This window comes from Perissodus microlepis, chromosome 22 (assembly GCF_051167445.1).
Source record: "Perissodus microlepis isolate ML-2025 ecotype Zambia chromosome 22, ASM5116744v1, whole genome shotgun sequence".
Classification (NCBI taxonomy): domain Eukaryota; kingdom Metazoa; phylum Chordata; class Actinopteri; order Cichliformes; family Cichlidae; genus Perissodus; species Perissodus microlepis.
In genome coordinates this window covers 19,746,005-19,772,262 of record NC_140481.1, presented here as the reverse complement: position 1 = coordinate 19,772,262, position 26,258 = coordinate 19,746,005, and the positions used below count along the sequence as shown (strand labels likewise).

Here is a 26,258-nt window from a genome sequence, read left to right as displayed (position 1 = left end):
TGCTTTTCAGTGAGTTTGTGTGTGCCTGGAGGATAAATTTTAGCTAATCTTTATCTGAGACTATCGTTGCATCCTTATCCAAAGGACTATTTCTTCCCCTTTTTATGTAAGAACTTGCATGTGTGTTCGAGTGCATGCGTATCTCTCTGATTCAGTGTATAGGATATTGGTCTTGGCAGTATGGAATTTAGTTAATTCCTCCAGCTGGTCTTCTGGCTTGATTAAATAATCGCTGATTTAATGCAAGTCAGTGTAAGTGTGCGTGCGTGCACGCGCCTCCTTTTGTGTGTGCATCTGTGTGTTAAAAGCAGGGCCGACTTACTACTTAAGTGAATTAAATGTAATGTCATTTTGAAAGACTTTGTTTGGAAAGCCCTCTTTTTAAATATATTTTAGATCACAGGGCGCCTAAATGGATGCCTTTCTTCTCTCTCTCCCCAGTCTCCTCTCTGTTTCGCCACATTTCGTCAAGGACCATTTAAAATGTTTTGCGTGTTTACCTTTACTTCACCGTGCTCAATGTTTAAAATGAAGAAATTACAGAAAAATGCTGAGAGATGACAAACGTTGAATTTTTAAACAGCAGCCCATGTGAAGGCCACCAGTTGGCCTCGCCAAATTACTTCAACTGAAGCTACACCACCAGAGTTTTAAAATGCTGGTGCACATTGGTTGCAGATGCTAAACTAAATCTGAGGGCCTCAGTATTGCGATGAGACCCAAACCTTTGGATGCTTATCTATTCAGGCTACTTCTTCCATAAAGATTTAAAAGACTGTGCAATGTAAACAGTTGGTATAACATCTGTAAATTTATGGCTTCAGGAGAAAATCAGAGTGGACTCGAAGCCAAAGCTGAAGCACTCAGCCACAGCGTGGTTACACCATATGTTTGATGTTGAGTACAACATCAGATTCTCGAAAATTAAGTTATAATTCACTAGGGCGTTTTATGAGTAAAGTCACCAAAAAAGGCAATGAAAACGGCCAACTTCTATTTGAGTTTAAAGAAAAGCAGCCACTTCAAACTCTTGAATGAGAAGCTGGTGTGGCATCGCAAACATATTAAAGTCATGATATACATGTTACGGTGAGATGTTGCATGTTTCCCCAAACAAACAGCAGCCGGATCGCGTAGCCTCATTTATGCATTCTTGCATTAAATCTAATGCTAGAGAAAAGCTTTCCGCTAGAGCTGCTTGTGCATCCGAGCACAGACTGACCAAACTGATTGTGGAAGTTATTAAACCAATAAATGTTGTTTTATATGCAGCCTTCCCTGAGTAGATTGTACTCTTAATTTCTTCTGTTTTTTCTTTTTTTTTTTTACAAGCATCAGGAGACTGATAAAATCTGAACATATTGTCAACTTTTCATTGCTAGATTATAATGTATACTCGCTGTTTATAGTGACCTTATCCTCGGGCGATTAATTAATGAGAGGTATTTGTCCCAATTGTCTTTATAGGTTCATAAGAATAGCAACATTTTATATCCTATCTGGGCCCGGGGCACTCTCCCATAACATATCCTTAAAGGTTAATAAATTAATTTGAAATGCATTTGTTGGTTTGAATTTGGCTTGATTAGGAAGAACTCGATAAAGAGTTTAATTTCCTGGCCCGCTGATCCTCTGTCTTTGCACGAGCACTGCCTGTGTGCGTGTCAGAGGGCGTTGTTTGCGGTGCTGATTGAACGCTGCTATAGGCCGCAGATAAATAGATGTCATTAAGACCCCGATCCCTAATTACAGCCGGCCCTTCTCTGCAGGGTGAGGTGAGCGGAAGAGGCCAGGTATCCGTAATGAATCAGAAAAAGTGCACACCCACACTGTAGGTACACACTAATTTACCCTGCTCACAAAACTAGTTGTCCAAGAAAAACAAGACAAATTCACAAATTCAGACACAGTATTCGCAGTATGTGATATATATATACAGTACAGTATGTTTATAGAAATGTGTGTATGTACGTTTGGTGTGTTGATGATGCATGTGAGCTTGCACATTTCCACAAATGTCAAGCCAACTAGCTGATGATTGAAAAGGAAGTTGGATATCAGGAGCCACATTTTGAGAGAGCATTCGTGCATGCACGTGCACATTTTGAATGGTGGTGCGGGCTATTTCTGTAGTTTCCTGTGTAATTGACACTTGAACCTCTCATTCACACACACACAAACACACAGACACACACCATGCAGTATTATTGTAGTCTACTATTGGTGTAGCCAAAATATCCCCAACACACACACATACACTTCTTGCCGCTTCTCATCCAAATCTAGCTTCATTAGTCAATGGAAGCCAATATTTTCAGGTGTGTGTGCTGCTCTCAGGGGCAGCTGTGGGGCCATATGTGAGTGATTTGAGCGCTCAGAGGGAAACTGAATTCTGATGACAGACGCACTGTTTGGCTTGCAACACTATACACACATACACACACGCGTACGCACACACACACACATCCACAGAGGAAGCATACATCAATCAATCACCTGGCTCCGTCTCTCTACATGTGGTGACCGTATGGTGTGTGCACCACACTCGAATAGGCATACAGACTCAAGCTCAGTGTGCTGCTGAGAGGATTTGCTGTCTAATGTCAGATGGATGAAAACACGTGTACCCTAACACTGGTAGTTTTAGCTCAGGTGTTTAATACATGCAGAAACATTGGAAGCAAGATTCTTGTACACATATTGAAACTGAGAGACAAGGTTTCTCCAGTGTGATCCAGATACTATGAAGAACATCTTCATAAATTTGTGTTTATCAGCTAAAACTGCAAACTTCTAAAACAAATTGCCAAAAATCCGACTTTTTTGCATTTAAATTTGCAACAAAGCAAATAGATTTAAATATTTTCCTTGGATTTCAAAGAATATCTCATGTTCTTGCTGGGGATAACAATGGGAATATTCCTTATGACAATAGCTCTTAACACACCTACACTAACATGTCAAATGATTCTATTCAAATGTGCAGTATTTGCACTGGATTGCTCAGGCTGAATGCTCCATGCACATTCAGTGTGTAACGTCTGTTCCCAAAGTTATGTTAAGTGGTTAATTGTGCTGTGATCTTTCCGGTGCATTAGATTGCAAAATAAACTGAACAGTGCTGTGCCCACTGGGCTCTTCTGCTTTTAGCTCGTAGCTCAAAAACAGATGCTCAGTGGAAGTGCCGGTGGTGCCTCCATCTGCAGCTCTGAGACTACAGAAAGCCTGATTGAAGTGTGGCACTCTTTTGTGAGAACTTGAAATGTCTTTAACTTCGAACAGTGGATGCTCTGAGCCCAAAAACTAAAAATAAAAAATGCTAAGCTCTCAGCACTGTCATAAACATAAAACAAAATAGCAGAGAGAAGGTCCCAGTGGACCAAAGCCCCATGATGTTGGAGGGAACACGGAGTAACATAACAGCGAGAGGAAGATGGCAGACCAGATACACAAACTGCATATACAGATTTTACCAACATTCATACCGCACGCCTGTATGACTTGTAAATCCTTAAAAGCCTATATTTAATTTCACAGAGTGAACATGTCAGACTGTGAAACTGTGAAATGTTATTGTGCTAAATGCTACTTTTAAATTAGATGCCAGAAACACATTTCAAACAAAGTTGTAAGCGGGCCATGCTTACCAATGTGTTACATCACCTTTCCATATAACAACACTTTGCAAACATTTTAAAACAGAGGAGAGCAGCTGCTCTAGTTTTGAAAGCCAAATTATTTCCTCATCTTTCTTGATGACATTGTGGGACATCCTTTGTTGCATCGTCAAGCCACTGACATTTTTACTGGTGACATGTCTGGACATGAGGCGGGCCCATTCAGTATAAGGACTCTTTTACCACAGAGACATTCATTTAGAACAGAGCGTTGTTTGGTGTTGTCTAGGGCTGCCACAAACGATTATTTTGATAGTCGACTAGTCACCGATTATTTTTGCGATTAGTCGACTAATCAGATCATGCATCCATTGGACGTAAAACGTACAGCTTATATAAGAGCAGATGCTGCTGGTGCAATAACTATCATTAGCTTACAGCTTTAAGTTTTTAAGGTATGTGCTAACTAAAAATAAAGACAAGATGATAGTTTATTAAATTTTAATGACATTTGCAGATTGTTTCGGTGAAGTTTAATAAACTCCTTGCTATCTAAAATATAACAGGACACCAGAGTATATTCTTCTGATAATCAGCTGTCTGCTTGATGTTTATTCAGCTGTGTAAAAACTATAACTTTAATCTCAGCCAAACCGATTTACTCAGGAACAAATAAAATACTACAAAAAGCCAAACAATAACATTTTAAGTTATCTAAGTGACTTATATATGTTTAACCTGAGTAGCGAAAGACGGTGGTGGGTTTGAAAACGATTTGCCGGGAGTCCGGTGTTCTCACGGGCTATACTGAGCCTTGCCCCCGGCTAGCTATCGAGCTAGTGGGTAACAGACGTCTCCGAAAACGTCGGAGCACTTTTGAAAATATGTGGTGTCTTGATAAACTGAGCAGATATTTGAGGTTTACACAGCTACATTCTCGCCTGAAAATATGTTAAACGTTTATTTTGTGACCCAGAAAGAATAATAAAAGTAATATTAAAACTAACTAGCAGCCACCATTGTTGGAAACTGAGCTGGGCCGCGCAATGAATTCTGGGACACAGTTTCTTCTTCTTCGGGGTTTAACGGCAGCTGGCATCCTTGTACATGCAGTGCTGCCATCTTCTGTTTCAGTCCGTTATTACACTCTTAAATCCTACTACTTATTCCTGCGTCTTTTGGGATCTTACAAAGCTTCAAACGACGCATCGACTATTAAATCAGTCGTCGACGATTTTGATAGTCGACGTAATCGTGACTAGTTGACTAATCGTGGCAGCCCTAGTGTTGTCGTCCGGATGGCAGCATGCTCCATGTGTTTTCAGAAGTGTTCCTGAGGCCCTGTTGTGATTTCTTCTACAGAATCATATCCAGTTTTAGGATAATTTGATTATTTTTTGATGTGGTACTGCAGGCGATGAAAACTCCAAGTAGTTAAGAATTTTATAACTAAAAATTATCAGTTAAAAAGAAGCTGAAAAGTAGAACCCTGAAATAGTGAGCACTTTAAAGGCTAAAGAGATCAGAGCGGAGATCGGAGCGGAATAATTATGGGATGTTTCAGGAAAGGATAGATAGGCAGACAGAGGGAGAAACTGACAGAGGAGTTCCGCTGGAGAAAGATGAGGTATGCTGTCCTCTCAGGGTCATAAAGGTGGTGAATGGGGCCAGAGGCTTAATGGGATGGAGAAACGTTCTGATTGGCTCATTACTGTGATGGAGCACGTTGCCACGACAATTGGCCTTTTCACCCACCCCTCCTTGCACACACTACTTTTCTATGCGCCACTGCGCTGTGAACTGCAGAGGTGTGTATATGAGAACTTGCACACTAATACAGTAAAAGTCAAATGCCTGCCTGTAAAGTACCTGCTGCAGTTCAGATAAACACTAAAACGCTTTATGCTACAAGGTGAAAGCATAACTCATCTCTTCCCACGTCTTTCAAGTGACAAAATTACCGCAGTGCCTCATGTCTTTCTTAGATAAGTCCATGTTCGATCTTATCGAATATTCGAAAACAACTTAGTCATCTCGACTACATCATTTTCTTTTCACTGAGGTAGTTTTTTTTTTTATTAACCTTGTTCTATGCAGAGAAAACACTGTAGAGAAGAATAATGTTCTCAATAGGATTTCCCATTAGGTGTGATAAATGAGAGTCCATCATCTCTCTGCCACCAAGCCAAACTGTTCTCTCCCTCTGTCTCCTACCCTAACTACCAGCCTATTGTACTTGAGTGGCATGAAAATTACAAAGGAATCAAAAAGTTCATTTTTGCCCCCCCCCCACCCACTTTTTTTTCCCTCCAGCGATTTGACATCTTTCTTATCCTCACCAAATTTCTTCATTACACCATGTTTTTATTTTCACTCTCTAATATGTCTCTCTCCTTCTTCCTCTATAGCGGCGCAGAGGTAGTGGAGTTTTCTGCGCTAACTGTCTGACCACCAAGACATCGCTGTGGAGGAAAAATGCTAATGGAGGCTACGTCTGCAACGCATGTGGTTTATACCAAAAACTACATTCAGTAAGTCGCACACAGGTGTTTCTGTCTTCACCAGCTGCACTCTTACATTTTAAAAAACAATGCAAGCAGAGGAAATAAAATGGAGGCAAATGCCTACAAGTGTCCTGTTATACAGAAGTTAATATGCTCTTAATGGCCAAACTCATATCCACTTCCTATATATACACGTTTCCTCATAAAGGTCCTGCTGGTGTCTTTTTATACTACATCCACGGGGGTGGTTCTGACCACTAATTATCATTCCTCCTGTCTGGCCAATTAGCATACGGAGCAAATAAAATGCTGCACACCGCGGGTAGATTCTTGTATATATTCTGTGGGTCCTGCTGTGAAAGTGTAATATTTTGGAGAAAGCATATTTGATTTGGTGGGAGTTACAGACCGTTTCAGCAGTCACAGGGAGCCAGATCCATGGAGTGAGAAATATGATGGAATGAATCAACTTTACCATCTAAGCCTAGGGAAAGTCTATGGAAATCCCTAATTTAATTAGACTGCATGAATTACAGATGAGATAAAAACTTGCCTGGAATTTAGTTGACTTCAGAATATCAAGATTATTCACCTCAGATATGTTCTTAAGGTGTTTAAACCAATTACACACTTCAGCATACTCATTAATCGCAGCGGTTTGCAAATACTAACAACATAAAGCAACTTCAGAGCGTCGCTGTATATGCCGAACCCTGCTTCCAGTGTGCGAAAGTTCAGTGTGGACGTTTCTGTGTGATCGATCACAGTGATAATAAATGCGTTAGTAGACTGACCGTGTTGCAACCCTGAGCTATATGCTGCCATTATCCAATGGCGCTTTAAAGACCTTTCGGAGGATGACAAGCTATTGAAGTTTACTGCTTCCTGCCCCTGCAGATGTCCTTGGTTCAACCCGTTCATCTCATCTGCTGCTCCAATCACGTCCCGGCTCCCTCTACTCTTGGCAATCTTCACGACGGCTATATTTTATATCCCATAATAAAAGTTTTATATGCTCTACACACATTATTAGAGAGGATAGCAGCTAGTAAAACACTTGAGAGTGAGAGAGGGGAAGGGAGAGTTATGAATAAAAGGGCAGGAAAAAAGTGGAGGGAAAAAAAAGGAAGGGGGGAAGACAAAGAAAGGGAAAAAGATTAAGGTAAGGAGGAGGACGGGGATAATGAAGGGTCAGGGTGTGAATGAAGAGTGAGAGATGGAGGAAGAGAATGCAGAAGCAACATTTAGGAAGAAGAAGGGAACAGACAGAAAGGCAGATTTATGTGATGTGTGCTAGCAGCAACCACAGCCCAGGTATTCTACCAAGCCACCCCTACAACCATAAAAGTGCACAAAATTACAGCAGCCATGTGTGTGTCTCACTGTTTGTTTGAGTTACTTGCACCCACAGGATTGTAGACACATTAAAACCCTATAAATAAGCATCACTTTCTGCAGTTCCTTAGGTGACAGCTCATGTAATTGAAAAGATACAACACAGATATATAAAAAGCTTTTCTAGGAAGTTTTAAAAGGAAAGCATATGATTTCATTTTCCAATCTAAAACAGGCAAAACACCATGTGGTCACACCTGCTGTGAGAAGACACTGGCAATACAAAGTAAACAAAGTAAAGAGGAGGAAAGGAAAATTAGGGAATGGACAGGGAGGAAGATCGAGTCAAATTCTTGCTAAAACAGAAGCAAAAAAAAAATAACAGTGAGTGACTGAGTGAGAAGAAGTAGCAAAAACTTGTGCTGCTTCCCTATTCCATACCACATATGAGCTTCATAGAATATGCGCTACTGGATGCCGCTGGATGTCAGTCAAACTGCAACTCTAATAAAGAAACTAATTTATGTTTTCCTAGGTGTTTCACCTCCATGCAGTTGTTGTTGTTTTTTTTGCTTTGTGTCTTGCATTGTGAGATAAATGTGTTTATGAGTATCCCACTCCGAAATTAAGGCTTTTCCTCATCTTTATAGTTTATTCAGTGGTTCTCTCAGTGTGAATGAATTTAAATCATGCTCTGAATCACTGTGTCTCGTGCTTCCGTCTTCCATTCCCTCTTTATTTCACGCCCCCTTCCCTTTATCCGTCCTTCTGTGCACCAGTCGGTCTTTAGAAACACAAATTCTAAGGCCAGAAAAAGAGAAATGTTTGTGGATTTCGCTGCTATATTTTGCGAGTGCCACTCTGCCAAGTGATGGAATCTTGTTTTTGATATTGATCCATATGTCAAGAAGTTTCAGCGAGACAACTCTCTCATTAACTTTTACCAGCTTGCCAAACGAAGGACTGAAAACACTTCGCTGAAATGCATGTGCATTAATAGGTCCCTGAATCTGAGTTTTGCCCTTCTGAGTTTGCTTATATAAGCGTATTCGATTGTTTTTTCTTGTTAACATTAATACGCTAATTATATGTTTACATAAGCACAGCACAGTATCCCCGAATCATTATAATAATATTAAAATTGTAATAGAAATGACTCTTCTGCTCTTAAATATTTTCGGTAGCTGCTCTACAGTGACTGATAAACTCCACGCTGAAAATTACATTGTCTTTGCCCTTTTCACCCACACACTGGCGTGCACACATGCACACCCACACAAGCATACTTAATGCACATACTCTGACAGACACACATTCGGTCACAGGCTATCAACACGAACATAAGAATACATTTCCATACACAAAAGGATACTGGAAATCACCCAAGAGTTTCCCAGCATAGGCACAGGACACATTTTGAAGGCATTGGAGGTTTTTTTCCTGTACCCAAGTGTCTATCCATCTCAATATCTTGCTCGGTCTTCTGTGCATGGCTTGCATCTGCAAATATGCACTTTGTATTTCAAAGTCCTACATCATCGGTATACACACAAGTTTCTTTCTAAATATGTAAAAGTATACCTGGAGATATGAACACAGTTACACAGTACAAAGACAAATTTCTGTGCAAAGCTGTTTTTAAAGCTTTGAAAAGCCATGTCCTCTATGCTAACTGAATTTGACATTGCTGTGCAGAGGTCACTGCTCATAATGTGAATGTCTTTCTTGAATAATGGCGGGTTAGCGACACATTTATTTTGATTGGGCACCTTATAAGACAGTTTAAATTGAACGGTTTATTTTACTAGGAGCAAAGACAGCCTTTCAGTGATTTGTTTGGAAATGTATTAGACAAGTTGTGTGCGTGTGTGTGTCTTTTTGGCATGTGTTTAGCATCACCATCAAAAAAAAAGTTTCATCATCATTCAGATTTTTTTTATACTCACACTATTAAACCCAGTGGGGAATTAAATAAGTGGGGAGTGTTTTAGAAATCTGGTGTTTTAGATGCAAATGAGCAGTTTTTATTCTTTGGAATTATGCATGACTTTTGCCTTTTTTTAACCAAAACACTTGTAACCAGAACACAGCCTTCTTTGAAGCTCACAACCTGCTTTAGTAATTGGTTGTAGTGTTTCTAGCTTTCCTGTTCTATTTAAAAAAAAAAAAATTCAGTAAGTGTTTCACGCTGAAACAAAGCATATTATAGGACTCGATTAAAGAGATGAGTGCACTGTAAGCGTGAGAGGGTTGCACTTTCAACAGATGTAAGTCCACCCGCACCCCCTTGTGGCGAGGGCAAAAACCACAGTCATCTGGAGGATATGTTACCTCATCAGTCTTTCTTTCATCGCGATGCATTTAGTTATACTTCAAATCTATATAAAAGAAGAAAGACTGTCAGACTGTAAACTGCCACAAAGGGCTTTTTAGGGAACTTTGGGGAACCTAAAATCAGTAGCTACTGTTTTAGATCTTGACTTGACTGTGGTGCGTATTGCTTTCCATGTTTCACCAAATATGCTTATGATAGCTTTATGATTAAATAATTGTTATACTCGGCTGATTAGTCAAAGTAGAGAGAGCTTTATTTTTTATCCACAGTCGATTGCACCAAAGGCATACACAATGGTTATTTAATCTCTGAGACCACCTATGCATTAAGTAGGACTTTTATCATAGTCAAGTAATGCCGGGGCATGTGTGCTTGACATTTATTAATTAGTTCAGCAAAGTTATCAGCATGATGAAGTCGAATTACCGCCTCATATATTGCTAACTGTCTAACTCCCTTCCCTCTTGCTCATTCTTCTGTGTTTCCTTTGCCTTGCAGACACCCAGACCTCTAAACATCATCAAGCAGAACAACGGTGAGCAAATCATCCGCCGTCGAACCCGAAAACGCCTCAACCCCGATTCGCTTTCGTCTGAAAACCCTGCCCCCAAGCAACAACGCATCACCAGCGAAGAGCGCATGAACGGGGAGGAAACAGACAGGAGCTGTGCGTCAGTCAAAAACCAGCAGCCTTCCCCTCGCTCACGCTCACCGCGGTCCACGCAAGCCTTCTTGGCCAATCAAACATTGGAAATCCACAGGCGTATGCCTCCTCTTCTCCTCCCCTCACATGCCCCCTCCTCAGTGGGAGCGGAGGGCAATGGCGGTGTCACAGAGGGAGGTATAACATCGAAAGCGGAGGGGGGTAAAGGAGGAGGGGGATCGGAAAGAGGCAGTCCAATTGAAAAGTACATGCGTCCGTCCAAACCATCTAGTTATTCACCTCCAGGTTCACCCATTGAAAAATATCAGTACCCTCTTTTCTCCTTACCCCTTCCATTAACCATTTCACCTGAGTTGACCCCGGAGTCAGATTGGCTCAGGTTCTGGACCAAGTATAAGATGGCAGCCGCCTCTGGGGTTCCTGGTAGCATCAGTAATCTAAGCAGCCCCGGGAGCCTTGGAAATAACGCTCATTATCTTAGCGCGATGGTGACTCCAGTACAGCATCATCAGCAAAGCTACACGGTGCCTTACTGCGCCTCTCCCTACTCTCCTCTTCCGCCACCTCCAGCTCCTACTCACTATCCTCCTCCTCCTCTTCACGTCCAAACCCCTACTTCATCATCATTAGAAAACGATGCTCCTTTGGATCTCGCAATAAGACAAAGAGATACAAGTGCTGTAAACGCGCACGTGTCCACAAATGGTGCCGAAAGGCGAAGGCAGGAGTCGCCGCTAACTGACAGGCTAAGAGGTAACTGGAAAGGAGAGCAAGAGGAGGAGGAGAGGACAGACGAAGGAGGGAATCCAGGTGAGGAGATAGAGAAGGAAGAAAAAGAATGTTTGTCAACATGTCAGTCAAGTGTCCCGTCTAATCGCAAAATGGTGGAGGTGGCCACACAGGATGACCTGACCAATCGCTGCGTCCACTGTGGGATCTACTTCATAGATGAGGTGATGTATGCCCTGCACATGAGTTGCCACGGTGACAAAGGACCATACCAGTGCAGTTTTTGCCTCCACGTGTGCGCGGATCGATACGATTTCACCACGCACATACAGAGAGGCTTACACAGGTACACAGACAAAACGACACAACAGAGATGTCAAATGCAAGACGGCAACATTCAGAACGCTGCGGGAATGTCGGAGCACGAGTGTCAAAATGCGACGGAGGAGGAACGAGATGAAGACGGTCATTATGAGACCACCGGCGAAGGTGATGTAGTAGAATCGTGTCATGACAACCAAGCAAAACAACACACAGGCAGCGATGGCACTGACAATGAAACGGAGGCTGAAAAAGAAGCAAAAGGAGAGGACAATGCCGCGACAAACCAGGACTTGGGAGGCAAAAAGGTGTCGCACATCAGCGATGACGTCACGAGAAGCTCAGAGGTCACAACTGTTGCTGGCTCTAAAATATTAGATGAGAACACCGATGGGAATTAATTGATCTCTTTGACTCATGCAAACCTTTAAGAGCGTTGTTCTTGGATGAATAAGCTGTATGCCTTCATGTTTCTGGAGGCTAGCTCATGTCAAAATGGGCCTATCCTGGGCACTAAAAGGAACACATCCTTATGCTGGAAGCACCCGGCTGTCAAATGGTCAGAAATCATTGTAGGATCCAGCTGAACTATAGCAGGGGCAGTTGAAGAAATTGCCCGAATCCTCTGCTGAGTGACTGCCACTTGACAGCTCTGTGGCAGGCATTCAACAACTAGCATGGAGTTGAAATCACCTTTAATAAGCAGCCACTTCATGCGATTTCCACATAAGGGGATTGGAAGCTGGGCTAAAAGTTGAACTGGTTATATTTTGGATAACTTTTGGGAGCTCAGCACTTGCATGGCCACCATAAAGGAGAGCAAAAAAAAAAGAAACTAGAAGCAAAATAATTAACCTGAACTGAACTGAGCTGGGCTGATTACTTATGCACCATACTAAAAAAAAGCTGGTCCAAACTAGTCTAATGTATCATTAAGACGGTTTTATTTTGGTACAGCCAGATGTGATCTGGTTAGGATTGCTTTGTTCTTGTCCAGAGCATGTTTTTGACTGTTTTTTTTTCTCTGTGCAAATGGATCTAAAACCAAAATTCTTTTCTTTTTTTTGACTAATTAAAGCTGGTTAGTTTGAAACCAGTTTATGCTGGGCTGCAGTTGAGTTGGTGTTACCTCGGTAAAAAGTGATCAGTTGATTTCTTTCACTTAGCCTGTTTTTTCTGAAACTGATCAAGTTCTTGGTTCTCGGGTTTTGAGTCAGCTGGGACTTTTTCGAACTGCTGAGCCAGTTTGACTTGATAAAACCGGTTAAACTCCGGACCGAAGTGTTTTCTCTATCCATTTGGATTAAACCAAGTGACATTATTTTCTACCTTCCTCTGTGCCATGATACTAGCTATGTGCCTGGCTGCCTGCCCAACAACCATCTAGTACCCGCTTAACATTTATATTAATAATAATAATAATAACGGTAATAATAATGATGATGATGATGCTATCGTACAAAAAAAATGCAATTTGCTACACTTTCATATATAATATGGTATTTTGTAAAGGAAAATGCTTTTTGCAGGAAATGGTACTATAAAAATTAGCCTATGTGAGTTTTTTTCTCTTGTTTTTGAGCTTCTTAATGAGACTTGTTACATTTATAACAGCCGCCTAGTAGAAATGGTACAACAAGGGAGGGAGGGGGAGGGGTGTGTGTGCATGTGTGCATTTGTGTAATTGCATTTCTACGCGTAAGGATCAAAGGATGTGTCCGTCCCCAAATGATGATGTAAACATAATGAAGGCTTGCAGTTGGTTTTTCAGTCCTCAGGGGTCACACATGTTGCACACCAACCCACCTGTTTCATAGCATGTGACACATCAGTTTTACAGTACATGGCCTAATTGTGTTAGCATGTCACATATTGTTCTCTTATGTTCTCTTATATATGTTCTTGTTGTGTTTTTATGTGTTAATAGGTCAACATGGTCTCAGTATGTAACTTTTTTTTTTCTATGTCTACGAATTGTTAGGTCGCACAGTTTTAAAGAAAGACTTAGGAACTTAGGGAGTAAAACCCCAAATCTTATCAAAAGGAACAACTGTTTTGAGTTAACTGTATAAACCTTTGTTCTGTACTGAGTCTGCAGATGTTTTTGCCTACAGTGTTTGATGTCATATTACTGAGAGTTTGGTACAACTTAGGTTACCTCTATGTAGCATGTTAGCACCTGCGAAATCTTCAAAATAAGTTGGTTTTTTTTTCTAAAGTTGTGAGGTGTTACATGAAAGACCTAAATAATACTGAAAGAACATGAGATGACATTGCAAAGTTATGTTTTAATAATTCAATGAAGTAAAAGTTTCACGTGGCTTGTAACTCCATTTGACCCATCGCACATTTCGCCATCATCAGTGATTTCGTTGCTGTTTTTTTGGAACAGTTTCCATAACTGAGTCTTAGTTTAAACCAAATTTCATCAGTGAGAAACTTTAACAGTCACGTCCTTGAAAGTCCCGCTGTTATATCAAAGTGGTAGCCATCTTGTTTATTTTTGATAAAGATGGGATGACTTCTCTAGCCGTGTTGCCTTAGTTGCTAGAAAACAACAGCGACAAAAGAAGAAAACACCAACGGACTCTGTTGAAGGACATAATATGTCAATATAAAAATAAAAGACAGGAAGGAACGAGCTAAAGAATGTGAGGGGGGGGAAAAAGCTATTTTTCTATGCTTATCCAAAAAGACATGAATGAAGAATATTCCACCTAGTGCCTGGTAACTTGTACCACTTTTCAAATCGATATGTTTTGTTGTCTGCATTAAAAATGTTATGTAAGCAATGAGTCGTGTAGAACAGAAGGTGGGAAAGCAAACTGCTATATTCCTTTCCATGCACTCACACCACCAAGTCATCTGAGTCATCGATTACGATTTCTGCCTGACCGATCGGTCGGGTGTTTGTTCAAACTTTTCATGTTTGCTTGCTGTGCTAAACTTTCATTTTTGTGCATATATTTACACTACTTTGTAGAATGTTGAGCCATATGCCTCAGTTACTTGTATGAGAGACACAATGCCAAGAAAAGGACCTAATTTGGAGATTGAAACAGAGACACGGCCATGTCACCAGGTCCCATATCATGGTGGATGCAATGTTGATTATTCACACATTATTCTAAGACGGTTAGCATTACAGCTAACTTTGCATTTATGCCAGATAAACAGTTTAAATTAGCTTTTTTTTATTCTACTGCATTGGTAACAGTCCATTGCCAAGTAAAACTAGATAAGAACCACGTATAGTTCCCCCTGTAAAATTACATTGGATTGATATTAAGGTTGGATTTTATTTTGATGCGAATGTCGGAGCATTTGCAACCATTGTCAGTAGCTTGTTGTAGCTCTTTTTACCAAGTGGATTGCCTCAGAAAATTCCCATCACTGGTTTGGAATTACAAGTCAGCAGCCAATTGTTCGCTTATTTTTATTTTGAAGTTTTCAGAGATAGTATACTGTTAATAGGTTTCTAGGATGCTAACAGCCCAAGCATTGCTCATCCAATTAAACCAAAAGTAAGGCTTAGAATTATAAAGTAAAATTCATTCTCTTCTCTATTTAAAACTCAAAAAGAAATAGCTGAACTTTTGGCTAATTTTAATACTTCAGTAATTCATTTTGAAGGAGTATTTTAACATGCACTTACATTTAAAAAATTGCGTACAGCACTTAACAAATTTATCAGACCACCTTTCAAACAAGAAACGGAAATATTTTGGAAATCTTTCAAAAACTTGTTTAAAGTTAAGAATGATATAAATTTTCTGGTAAATAAAAGGAATTCGTGTTTTTATTAAGCAGGCATACTGGACTTCTTCTTAGTGGTCAGAAATTAATTAATTAAGCAAATCATTCAACCACAAAACCTTTTTTCTTTTTAAGAAAGCAGGTAAATAACTGTAATTTTGCATTTCAACAATAATGTGTTTTATTATTTTTTCTGCTTTTTTTTTAAAGCAGTACATTTGAAAATTATAGATTAAAAACAATAATTATATTTTAGCATTAAAATATTTTTATTAAAGAGCTTTCACGTACCGGTGGTTAACCATTGGTAATTATCAGCACTGTTAATATAGGACAGCTGTGGCATTAACTTTACATTAGGTAGTGTAAGGTCAATTTTTTTTTCTAAATTTGTTAAGCACTGTATGCTGCATTTTACAGTCAAACTGCCAGTGGATCATCTGTACGATAATGCATAAGAAGGGTTTGCATAACTTCTCCAATAACACGTGTCAAGTGAAAACATCGTAACTCCTTAAGTTACAAAGTCTAATGGCTCTCTCGTTCTGATGTTTGCCTTTCATTCGGTGACCAGGTCTTAACATATTACTGTACGTGCCAGTTGGGTCAGTTCAAAAAGATAGTGGTTGAAAAATCTGGGGGTTTATTGTTTTTGTTTTATTTTTGTTTTGTTTTGTTTTCAGAAAGATTGTTCTAATTGTTTTTATTTTCAGAACTATTTTTGTGCTTTTTAAAACTTTTTAGAATGAATTCTTTGGTTACTTTTTTTATCAGCTGCTGATAAAAAAATAATGAAAAAAATGTTTACATTAATAAATGTAGCAAAAAAAAAGAGAGAAAAAAATAGAAAGGACGCTTCACCATTCTTAAAAGACACAAGAAAAGGAGGGATGGATGCCTGCTGGGAGGGATGGATGGGTGCCTTTGAAGAATATGTGGAGAGAAGTGGATGAATAAAGGGAGGATGAGTTCAAATGAGGCTAAAGTGGATGATTCATCCCCTCTGTATTGTCTCTTTACCTCCCTTCAACTTTATTTCTTTCCTTCTCATCTATTATTTTTTTAATGTATTATTCACTGTACCTCTCCATCCCACCTTTGTTTTTCTTTGTTCACCTGCTACAACTCTAGCATCTCCTCCATTTTTCCTGCATCCCATCATTTGATGAATGTACAAAGATGTTCTCAGTAGACAAAGAGAATACGGAGGTTTTAAACGGGAGTTAAGCGTTTGTATTACGTAATGTTGCACCCCAAAAGCTGAGCTAAACTCAGTTACCACACACATTAAAAGGCTGATCTACATGTTTATTTTGACTTTATTTAGGTTAAGCTTCTTTAAATTAAATCGGCCTCTGGTTGGTTAAAAGAAAATGTTTAAATACTTTTTGAGAAAATCAGAAAATCTTTGGTAAAGGTTCTCAACATTGTCATGGGATTCCTCACTTACCTCTCTTTACATGTCATCTGACTCAAAAGGATTTCTCAGTAGACTGGAGACAAATGTATATTCAGATGCCATAATGTTTCACTAATTCCTTTGAAGTGAAATCCTTGGGTTCTTTTTAAGTTGAAATAAAGAAACCTTTATTGAAATTTGTTCATTCACACTGTCCGTACTCTAAGTATGCCGCAGATATCTGTTCTGTTGTTCATTTGAGAGTTTAACATTTATAACTAAATTATAAATAGATGTTCATGTTGGGGTGAGAGGAATCTCGGGGGAACTTTTAACCCGATCAATCGAAGCGGGACACACATGACATGGCCTTGGGTTACTTCAGCAATGACTTTATGTTTTAGGTTTGATGGCATTTCAAATCAGCGTTTACAATGGGAGGCCTTAACAAGTGCTTTCATGTTTTTTGCCTTTGTCAGAATTTGTTATAGAAACAAATGACGCTGTTGCTTGCACTCCATTTATTATGTTCTTATTGCCAAGGAAGGGACAACACACACACACACACACACACACACACACATAAGAAACACACAAACAGCGGTACGGATCGAGTGTACATTTTGGGGTGTACAGTGTTAACATAGGCCAGTTTATTTTTGGCCACACACACAAACACACACACACACACACACACACACACATGCATGCATACACACAGCAAGTATGTACATTTAATCAGTATATTTTAGTAGATTTTTGTCTCTGTTCAGTTGAATGGCTTTTTATAGAAAAGAAATGGGATTTTTTTTTTTTTTTAGGTTATGTTCTCTCTCATGTTGTATTTTATTCTGCTACCTTTCTGTACGTTATTGTTTTTAGGTTTTATTTCATGCAAAATCATATTTCAACAACATATTTTGACAGCCAAGAAAAGTTTGTTACACAGCTAAACTTGAAGAATAATGTTGATAATGATGATAATAATTAATAAAAGTAATAACAAACAGTACTCAAAATGGACAATTGGGTGTTTATTTAATAAACAGTGAAGAAGAGGAAACCTATATTGTGGAGAAAACAGCCTATCTGTGGCCTTCCTGCAGGATGTAAATGCCTGTCATTATGTTTTAGATGAATGCGTTCTTATCCTACACAAGCTGGGGACTTAAGGAGCAGCTGTGGAGGGTACAGATATTGAGATATGATTTTTTTAAACATAAAGCTTTCATACCCAGTCAGGCGAATTTGTTTCGGGGAAGGTAAAAATAAAACCTGCAAACCTACCTCCTGCTGCGCTCTCAAGACTGTGGCCAGGAGCCTCATATCATCCATATTTCTCTCCTGATCTGCTCTTCATGCAGTCTTCCTGTGTTTTCCAAACTTGTTTTCCATTTTCCGTTAAGTGTCAGACTTACTTTACTGTTTTCTTTTGCACAACATACGCTAGTGAAGATTTCATCACAGTGCAAGACTCTGTTCTCCAAAGGTCGATTCCCAATAATTTAATTTTCTGCTACACAAATGACAAGATTTCTGCTGGATTAATGATTTGGACATTGAACAGATCAGCATGCTGAAGGCTAATGGCTGAAGTCTTTAATAAAATTTGCTGTGAATGATCCTAAAAGGATACATTTTTTACTGGTTTGGAGCCCACTGACAAGCTCCTCATAAAAGTGAAGATTTTATTACCAGATCTGAAATATAAAATTGTAATATTAATGGCTGGATGATCCTGAGCCATCACATTTTAACACACTGGGGAGCCCTATAGCGTCAGTGTGCAAGTTAAAAACAGAAAAATCTACATAAGTGGTCGTTGCTAGATTGGATCAGCAGAGGGGACAGTAGGTTAATGGATGGGTTCAGTTTATTAGTCAGCATAGCTTGGGTTGGAAGAGGCCCCTCTTCAGTGGAACCAGCTTTGGATTCGGGACACAGACATTCTCTCTCCTTTTAAGATTAAGCTTAAAACTTTCCTTTTTAATAAAGCATATAGTTAGGGCTGGATCAGGTGACCCTGAATCCTCCCTTAGTTACACTACAATAGGTCTTGGCTGCTGGTGGATTCCCATGATGCAGTGTGCAGTGTATGAGGGTTTCTTCTTCAGGGACCTTTCTCACTCACGATGTGTCTATACACCTCTAATCATGACTTACTATTAGTCTCTGGTGCTCTTCCACATTGTGTCTGTGTCCTATCTTCCCTCCCTGACCGACCATGACTGCTTAGCCCTGAGCCTGGTTCTGCTGGAGGTTTCATCCTATTACAAGGGAGTTTTTCTTTCCCACTGTCGCCAAAGCGCATGCTTGTAGGGGGACATCTGATTGTTGGGGTTTTCTCTGTTTTTTATGTATTATTGTAGGGTCTTTACCTTACAATATAAAGTGCCTTGAGGCAACTGTTGTTGTGATTTGGTCAACTTCTTTTAACTGCAACCAACTCCTCTTCCATTTTCATTACCACTTCAATAGGCCCAATAAGTGATGGTAAAGACACTAATAAGGAACATATGGTCTCGTGTCTCGTATCGTCTCTTTTTCAGACAAACATGTCCCCCATGGGCATGGCATGTACTACTGTAAAGATTTAACTGATTTTAGAGGAAAATTATTTGTATAATGAACACTGCATCTTTTGTTCTTGTGACACTAACAATTAATTTACTGTTATTTCACTGTAAAGATCAAAGAGACTGATTGGCAACAAAGCCAGAGGCTTATTTCTCACCTACATGCGCCACACTAATATTATTTTAGAACCTTTTTTTAATCTTTTCACAACCCTCCCCTGGGTCACGAAGTTTGACAGCTTTAATCAGTGTAGTAGTGCAATCTGTCAGAAGACAAAGGCTTCTAATCTTTGGTCTATGCTATGTTTAGCATTATCAATTTATCTTTCTGTTTATAATGAGAACATTGATAAGAGCTGATTAACTCTGTCTGTATCAGACTAGAATGCTAAACATCACGATGTTTACCGAATAAGTCAAGACATGGACACACTCAACATGAAATAATTATAAAGCTTTTCAAGGCAAAACAGATGCAATAAGCACATAAACAGTAAAACAGAAGAAATGTAACAACTTACAGATATATTTACCTACCGATGAAAGGAAAAAACTGACACGAATTGTGTTACGAGATGTCGGGCTTCGATGTGCCTTGGCATCAATTCTCTGTGTCTCTTGAACTCCAGTCATTCTACTTCCAAAAGATATTCCCCTATGCAGTCCTTTGATGATGGCGGTGGAGAGCGCTGTGTAACGAATGTGTTCTGATCCCGGGGCATCGCATAATGCAGCTTTGTCAGATACTGCCTACATCTTCCCATACCCTACACACTAGGTGTCAGTTGACGTTGCTTTGACGCATGAGCAAGAGAGATAACTGATTATTTTGGTAAGCTATCAAATCTAGATTAAGAAGCTGGATTAGTCACTTTTTTTTTCAGCCAGGAGACCTCAGTTTGCGCTACATTTGGCCCTTTGTGTTATGCACGTTGGGTTTTTCTTTCACTCTTGGTTTCATTTTTTTTCGCTTGCTTTTTACTTTCATTTTCACTCACTGGTTTGGTTTACCCACTTAAAACTACGGGAATTACATGTAATTTAATTTCTTCTCCCTCTTCTTCTTTTGGCTGCTCCCTTATGGGGTCGCCACAGTGGATGATCTACCTTCATCTCACCCTATCTCTAGCATCCTTTTTTGTCGCACTAACCCTCTGCATGCCCTCCCTCACTACATCCGTGAATCTTCTCTGAGGACTTCCTCTTTTCCTCCTGCCGACAGCTCCATATTCAGAATCTTTTCTCCAATATATCCACTGTATTTCCACTGCAAATTTTGGAACCACTTAAACATTGCCTCTGCATGTTTAAGACCCGTCCATTCATCCATCCATCCACTCATTCATCCATCCATCCTCATCTGCTTATGGAGACAGGCCTGAGCTGTCCCTCTGATGTACTCATTTCTTATTCTGTTTTTTCTGGTCCACTGTGTTTTCCATTGAAAATCTTATCATCTTCAATTCTGTCGCGTCCAGCTTGGTCTCCTGTATTTTTGTCATTGCTGCCGTTTCCAAACCATACATCACATCAGGTTTACCTACAATCTTGTAAACCTTTTTCACTCTTGTTGCTTTCCTTCTGTAACAAATCACCCCAGACACTCATCCCCATCCACTCCAGCCTGCCTGCACTCTCTTCTTTACCTCTTTTGTTCAGTCTGTTGCTTTGGATGGTTGACCCCAGGAATTTAAATCCACCTTCACTACCTCTAGTCCTTGCATCTTGACTATTTTCCTCTCTCCCATTCACACACCTGTATTCAGTCTTGCTTCTACTGTGTTTCTTTCTTCTTCTCTCCACAGCATACCTCCAGATCATTATGTTCTCTGCAAACTTCATATTCCATGGAGACTCCTCCCTGCCCTCAACTGTCAGCCTGGCCATCACCATTGCAGTTTGAATTAAAATACATGGAGTGAGTGGGGAATGACTTCTCCATCATCACAAACTGAGGCAGCTTTGACAAAGCAGTGTTATTTTACACTCTTACTCTACAGTATGTTAGTCTGAACTGGGCTGAGATCTGTAAGAGACCATAGCATGAATCATGTTATTTTCATAGTAGAGGATTCAACAAAAGACAAAAAAAGTTGAACAATTTTGCGCTGATTTGCAGAAACCCTCCCTTCTAACAACACACCCTCACATTAAACAAGACAAAAACGGCTGTAAAATTCTGAGATGTCATCATTATTTCCTCTTATTATTCCTCTCTTTTCAGGTTTGAGGTTTTTCTTTAATTCGTCACCTGCCTGTAGTATGAGGACAGATGCATCAAATGAAAGATTTATGCCTGTACCCACTCAAATTTTCTATTTTTCAGCACCATGCTTGCATATCTTCTCTGTATGCAACGTCTGCCCTTGCAGGTCTGTCTGTCAGCTTGCTGTCTCCCTGTTTAAACATCTTGCAAACATCATTTCTGTTTATTGTAATTCATGTTTATGTATGAGTAATGTACACCACTGAGAGAAGGCTTGGCTGCAACAGACTATTGCATGTGTGTGTGTGTGTGTGTTGATGTACAGGTGCCTATGTATCATCCTGCATTTTTGTTATTCATGCCATGTTGTCATAAGCATTGATTGAGATGTTACCTGATACCTGACATTTTATGAGAGATTAGATTTTATGCTGGGATGGATAGACAGATAGAAAAGAGGTAGAAATTCCTTAAACCACTCATCTGAGCAGCTCCAATAAGAGCAAAAACTAACCAGTCCTCAGTGAAGTCATAATTACTGCTTTGCATCATCTCAGTATGTCGTCTGTATATCATCAGCTTCGCAGGGTTTTACTGTGTAATCTTCTCTTTACTAGTCTAAAAGCTACACTATCTGCACACCTTCTCTTCTCTTCTCTTCTATATTTGGTGAAAAACTGACACTATACTAAAATGTATGCTGTAAGAAGATCATTGTAAGCAGGTTAAAGTGTCATGTGGCAGGTGAGGGAACCAGTATGGTGGGGCAGTTGGGGAAAATTTCTTACTTAGAAATAAGTCCCATAAAATCTTGTTGTGATTTCCAGTAGATTTTTCCAGGCTGTGATATGCTGAGTTTTCCTGCCGGTGGTTCTGAGGGTCTTTGTGTATTTTGCCATTTAGCTTCATTTTATAATATTGCTTATGAACTAGTGCTCTCAGCGTTAATCTCGTTAAAATGACGTTAACGCGGCAAATCTCCGTTGGCGAGTTAGCGTGGATCGCCCCGCTGGTGTTAGCAGCTCTAATATGAACCCATGGTAAATTAGCCATTATGGTAGTTTTCCATCCCTTAGCCATTATAAAGTTAGTAAAGTGGTGCAATTTGATAAGTGTTCTTTCATAACCTTAAATTCAGATTGATGAGACCTTACTGAAACAAGTCCTGTTACTCAGCAGCCATATTAAAACATATCTAAGCACTTTTTTGTTATTGTCAAACATTGTCTAAATTAACTTCAATATTAGTTGTCATCAGGACATATATTAGTCAACAGTAAGTCAAATATAATCAAATTTGTCTAAAGGTTTGCTGACTTTGCGTACAAATAATAGAAGTTACACTTCACTGTTACATAATTCTCTCATAGTTTTCAATTCAGAAAAGTGTTTATCTGCTCCTACCTAACCTAGTAATGGCCAAGGATACCACTTTCTGCCCTGGACCAGTTCAACATCTATAAACTTTGATTAACACGGTATTATTATCCTTCAATTTGCTTACAGTATATATAATACACAGATAACTTGCGCAACACCTCATGCACTACATATCCAACATCTTTTTTATAATTGTAATCTTTAAACTCCCATCACTCCTAACTGCTTGCGGCAGATGGCCGCTCCCTAAACCTGGCTCTGCCAGAGGTTTTGTTTTTCAAAAAAGGACGTTATTCCTTCCCACTGTCACCAAGTGCTTGATTAAAAGGGGTCATTTGATTTTTTTTCTTTCTCTGTATTGTTGTACGCTTTATACCTTACAATATAAACTGGGTTGAGGTGACTGTTGTGATTTAGTGCTATATAAATAAAATGTAATTAATTTAATTGCACTTTCTAGTCTAGCAAATGTCACTAGCAGAGCAGTCTATCTGAGAAAAGGATCTCTCATCTTTCTTCTTCTTTCTCTCCCTAACTCTATTGCCTGTTTGTTTGTCTATTTTCAGAGAACCAGGGTTATCCCTATAACCAAATGTTCTCTTTAAACCTCTAGCTCTTGATAGAGATCATGTCCAGTCGTCAAACCTAATTAAATTGGGAAAATATGCTCATAAACTATACAGAGATCCTTTACGGATGCTGGTGGAGCAACTATGAGAAAGATTTTAATAGAAAAACTACTGGTAACCATTTCTAAAAGTCATAGTACTGTGAAAATAGATGGATGAAACCTGTACCGAACAAAATAAATGTGCACTCTACTCCAGCACAGAGTAGCTGTTAGAAGACTCACTATGTTAGGGTTAGGATGCAACTTCACATTCCTGTATTCTGGGCAAAACTGCAGACAGGACACACGCACAGATTAAACATGTTATTCACTTATTACTTATTCACTTATTTATTATGAATTCCTAACCTATTGGCATATTACCAAAGCATACACAACAGGCCCAAATTACAGCCATGCATGCCTTCATAGTGGAAAATATCTTACCATTCTCTGGCAAATTCTGCAAGAACCAGAAGTGGGACAGAGCACTTAAAAGAAATTGTGTCCCTGTGTGCACAACATCTCTCAAACACAGCACTAGCCATCATAAACAAAATGTGTAGAGGCTTTCTTCTCCCACAGCTGGTGAAATACTTTACTCGTTGAACAGTGGCTTCCCCTCAGACAAATGCACCTCAGCTTAGGTGCACTGTGTATAATGACAGGCGCTTACTGCTCCACATAATAAGGCTATAGGTCAGCCTGTGTAAAGTCACAGAGAATTTACCCACCTGCTGGTTTATGTATACTCCTCCTACTTTGTAGATATACTCACAAAAATATGGCAAATACCCACCCTCAACATTAATAATGTAAAGGACACCCTTGTGCCATCTAAATAGCTCTGACCTGTACAGCACAGACCTCTGGGGATGTTCTGTGAAGTCTGGTGCAGGGATATCTTTATCCTTTGGGTCCTGAGGGTTGCACAGTGGGATTTCCATTGAACAGTTCCTTTGCATCGTTTGGATTCCAAGCTCCCACTCAGGATCTAGAAGTTTCCTTGAAATGGCAACTGTGGGTTTTCCATCATATTCAGTGAGTAAGAGCTACCCGAGTCTAGCTCAGAGAGATGAAGGGCGGCTTTTAATATTGACACTACAGTTGCTTTGATGTTCTAGCTTGATGGTGATAGAATTGATAGAAAGAATGGCCCCAACATGACATAAGTGATTTTTTATCCTGCTAGAATTAGCAAAATCAAATCCTAACAGGAGATATTCAAAGTTCAGTGATTATCTCCATGGCCCCGTCAGTATATAGTTAAATGGCTAAGCTAGCTTTAGGGCAGCTGAGAATTTCAGGAGATCTTCATGCAAGAAGACACTGAGAATACCTGATATGGGGCATCCAGCAGTTATATAGATGGTCAGATGACTGGTCTGGACTCGACAGATGTAGCGGTTATGGAGGTTCCGTGAGTGATTAGGCCAGAAGGCTCTTTCCTTACTGAAATACTGAGTGAGGTTTGACAGAGAACTCTTGGTTTTGACTTTCATTTGCCCTTTCCTCTTCAAAGCTTACTGTCAGAGCTGAAAAGACTAAAAGGTATCCTCCACTTCTTTTTTATATCCCACATGAACAAAGTAGACTTCATGAGGACAAAACACCTACACCTATCACCAAAACCCGGCTGTACATACATGTATATATAGAGGATGCAAATACACTGTTTTTCTGTAGAAGTAATCTTTAGGGGAGATGTATAGAACTATGCATCTACACACACACACTCACAATTATTCACACATTGCATCATAAACACACAGCTTTTCCTTGCCCCGTCCTTCACATAAAGGCTCTGGAGTTCTTTAATAATAATTCCCTTAATAATATCTCAGCACAATAACAATGATAATGGTATGCGGCTGTGAGTGTGTGCTTTTGTGTCCTCAAAAGACTATTTCTATTTCTGTGAATAAGTCAGATAAGATTTTTGCTCTGTAGCCTTACCTGCAGCCCACAACACCCCCACCGTATAACCTTCCCCCCCCCCACTTTTCTAATGGAAAGCATTTTAATTTTCTCCCGAGCACATGAGAGGACATCAGGACAAGCAGTCGGAGCAATTCACAAGAAAAGCTTCTCTCTGTTTTGTCTGGTAGATTTTCGTTTGCTGTAATTCTGTCTGTATTTATCGGTATCTTTATTCTTTTTTCATTGAGTTATTCTGATTATATTTTCAGCCTGTAAAGTTTCCTCTTATGACTCTGCATTGTATATTAAACTTTAATAGGGTTCTTGGTGTGTATGGGAATGTTTATCTGAGTTGTGCGTGTATGCGTTTTATCAAAGAAAAACTCAGTGTGTGCACAGTCTGTGTGTGATGTTTAAACATTAATAATATTTCTTTCTCTTTATCTATCAAGAGAAACAGAATTAAGCTGGAGGGAAACTCACAGTCTGAACCAGGTGTTTTCTACCCTTTAAGTGTAGCACACCCCTAGGTACAATTACTATTATCATTATTGTTATTACACTTAAAGTTAGACCTGTCTTGCATCTTCTTAAGTCACAGTTACCACATTATCCTTTGTTCTCAGTGCAGAAACCTCTGATGTACACTCACACAGTGAGTACACTTCTCCTCCCTTCTACTTTATTGCCTCCTGCAATCTCTTTCTTTCCAATCATCCATGTGCTCATTGTGCAATGTCTCCCAAATAATTGGACCTTGATTCAATTTGTGAGATGAATGTATCTTACCACTGGTTTCTAGCAACCCTAAAAGAGAAGCAATTGCCTAAACTATTCTTAAGACACATTTCCAAACAGGATGCTTCATGCATTTCTTGCCCTTTTAATACTGTGCGTTGTAGATTT

The 26,258-nt window shown here is 39.6% G+C and overlaps 1 protein-coding gene across 3 annotated transcripts in view; it reads left to right on the top strand.

The window, feature by feature from the left end:
* The window catches only part of trps1 (trichorhinophalangeal syndrome I), a 122,275-nt gene extending 104,603 nt beyond the window's left edge, over nt 1–17,672 (top strand). For all 3 annotated transcript variants that reach the window (XM_084920106.1, XM_084920108.1, XM_084920107.1), the window contains exons 10-11: nt 6,026–6,148; nt 10,290–17,672. In XM_084920106.1, the coding sequence (XP_084776232.1) occupies nt 6,026–6,148; nt 10,290–11,906 (1,740 nt within the window). In that variant the 3' untranslated portion in view covers nt 11,907–17,672. The remainder of the gene's footprint in view (nt 1–6,025; nt 6,149–10,289) is intronic.
* The last annotated feature ends 8,586 nt before the right edge of the window (nt 17,673–26,258 follow it).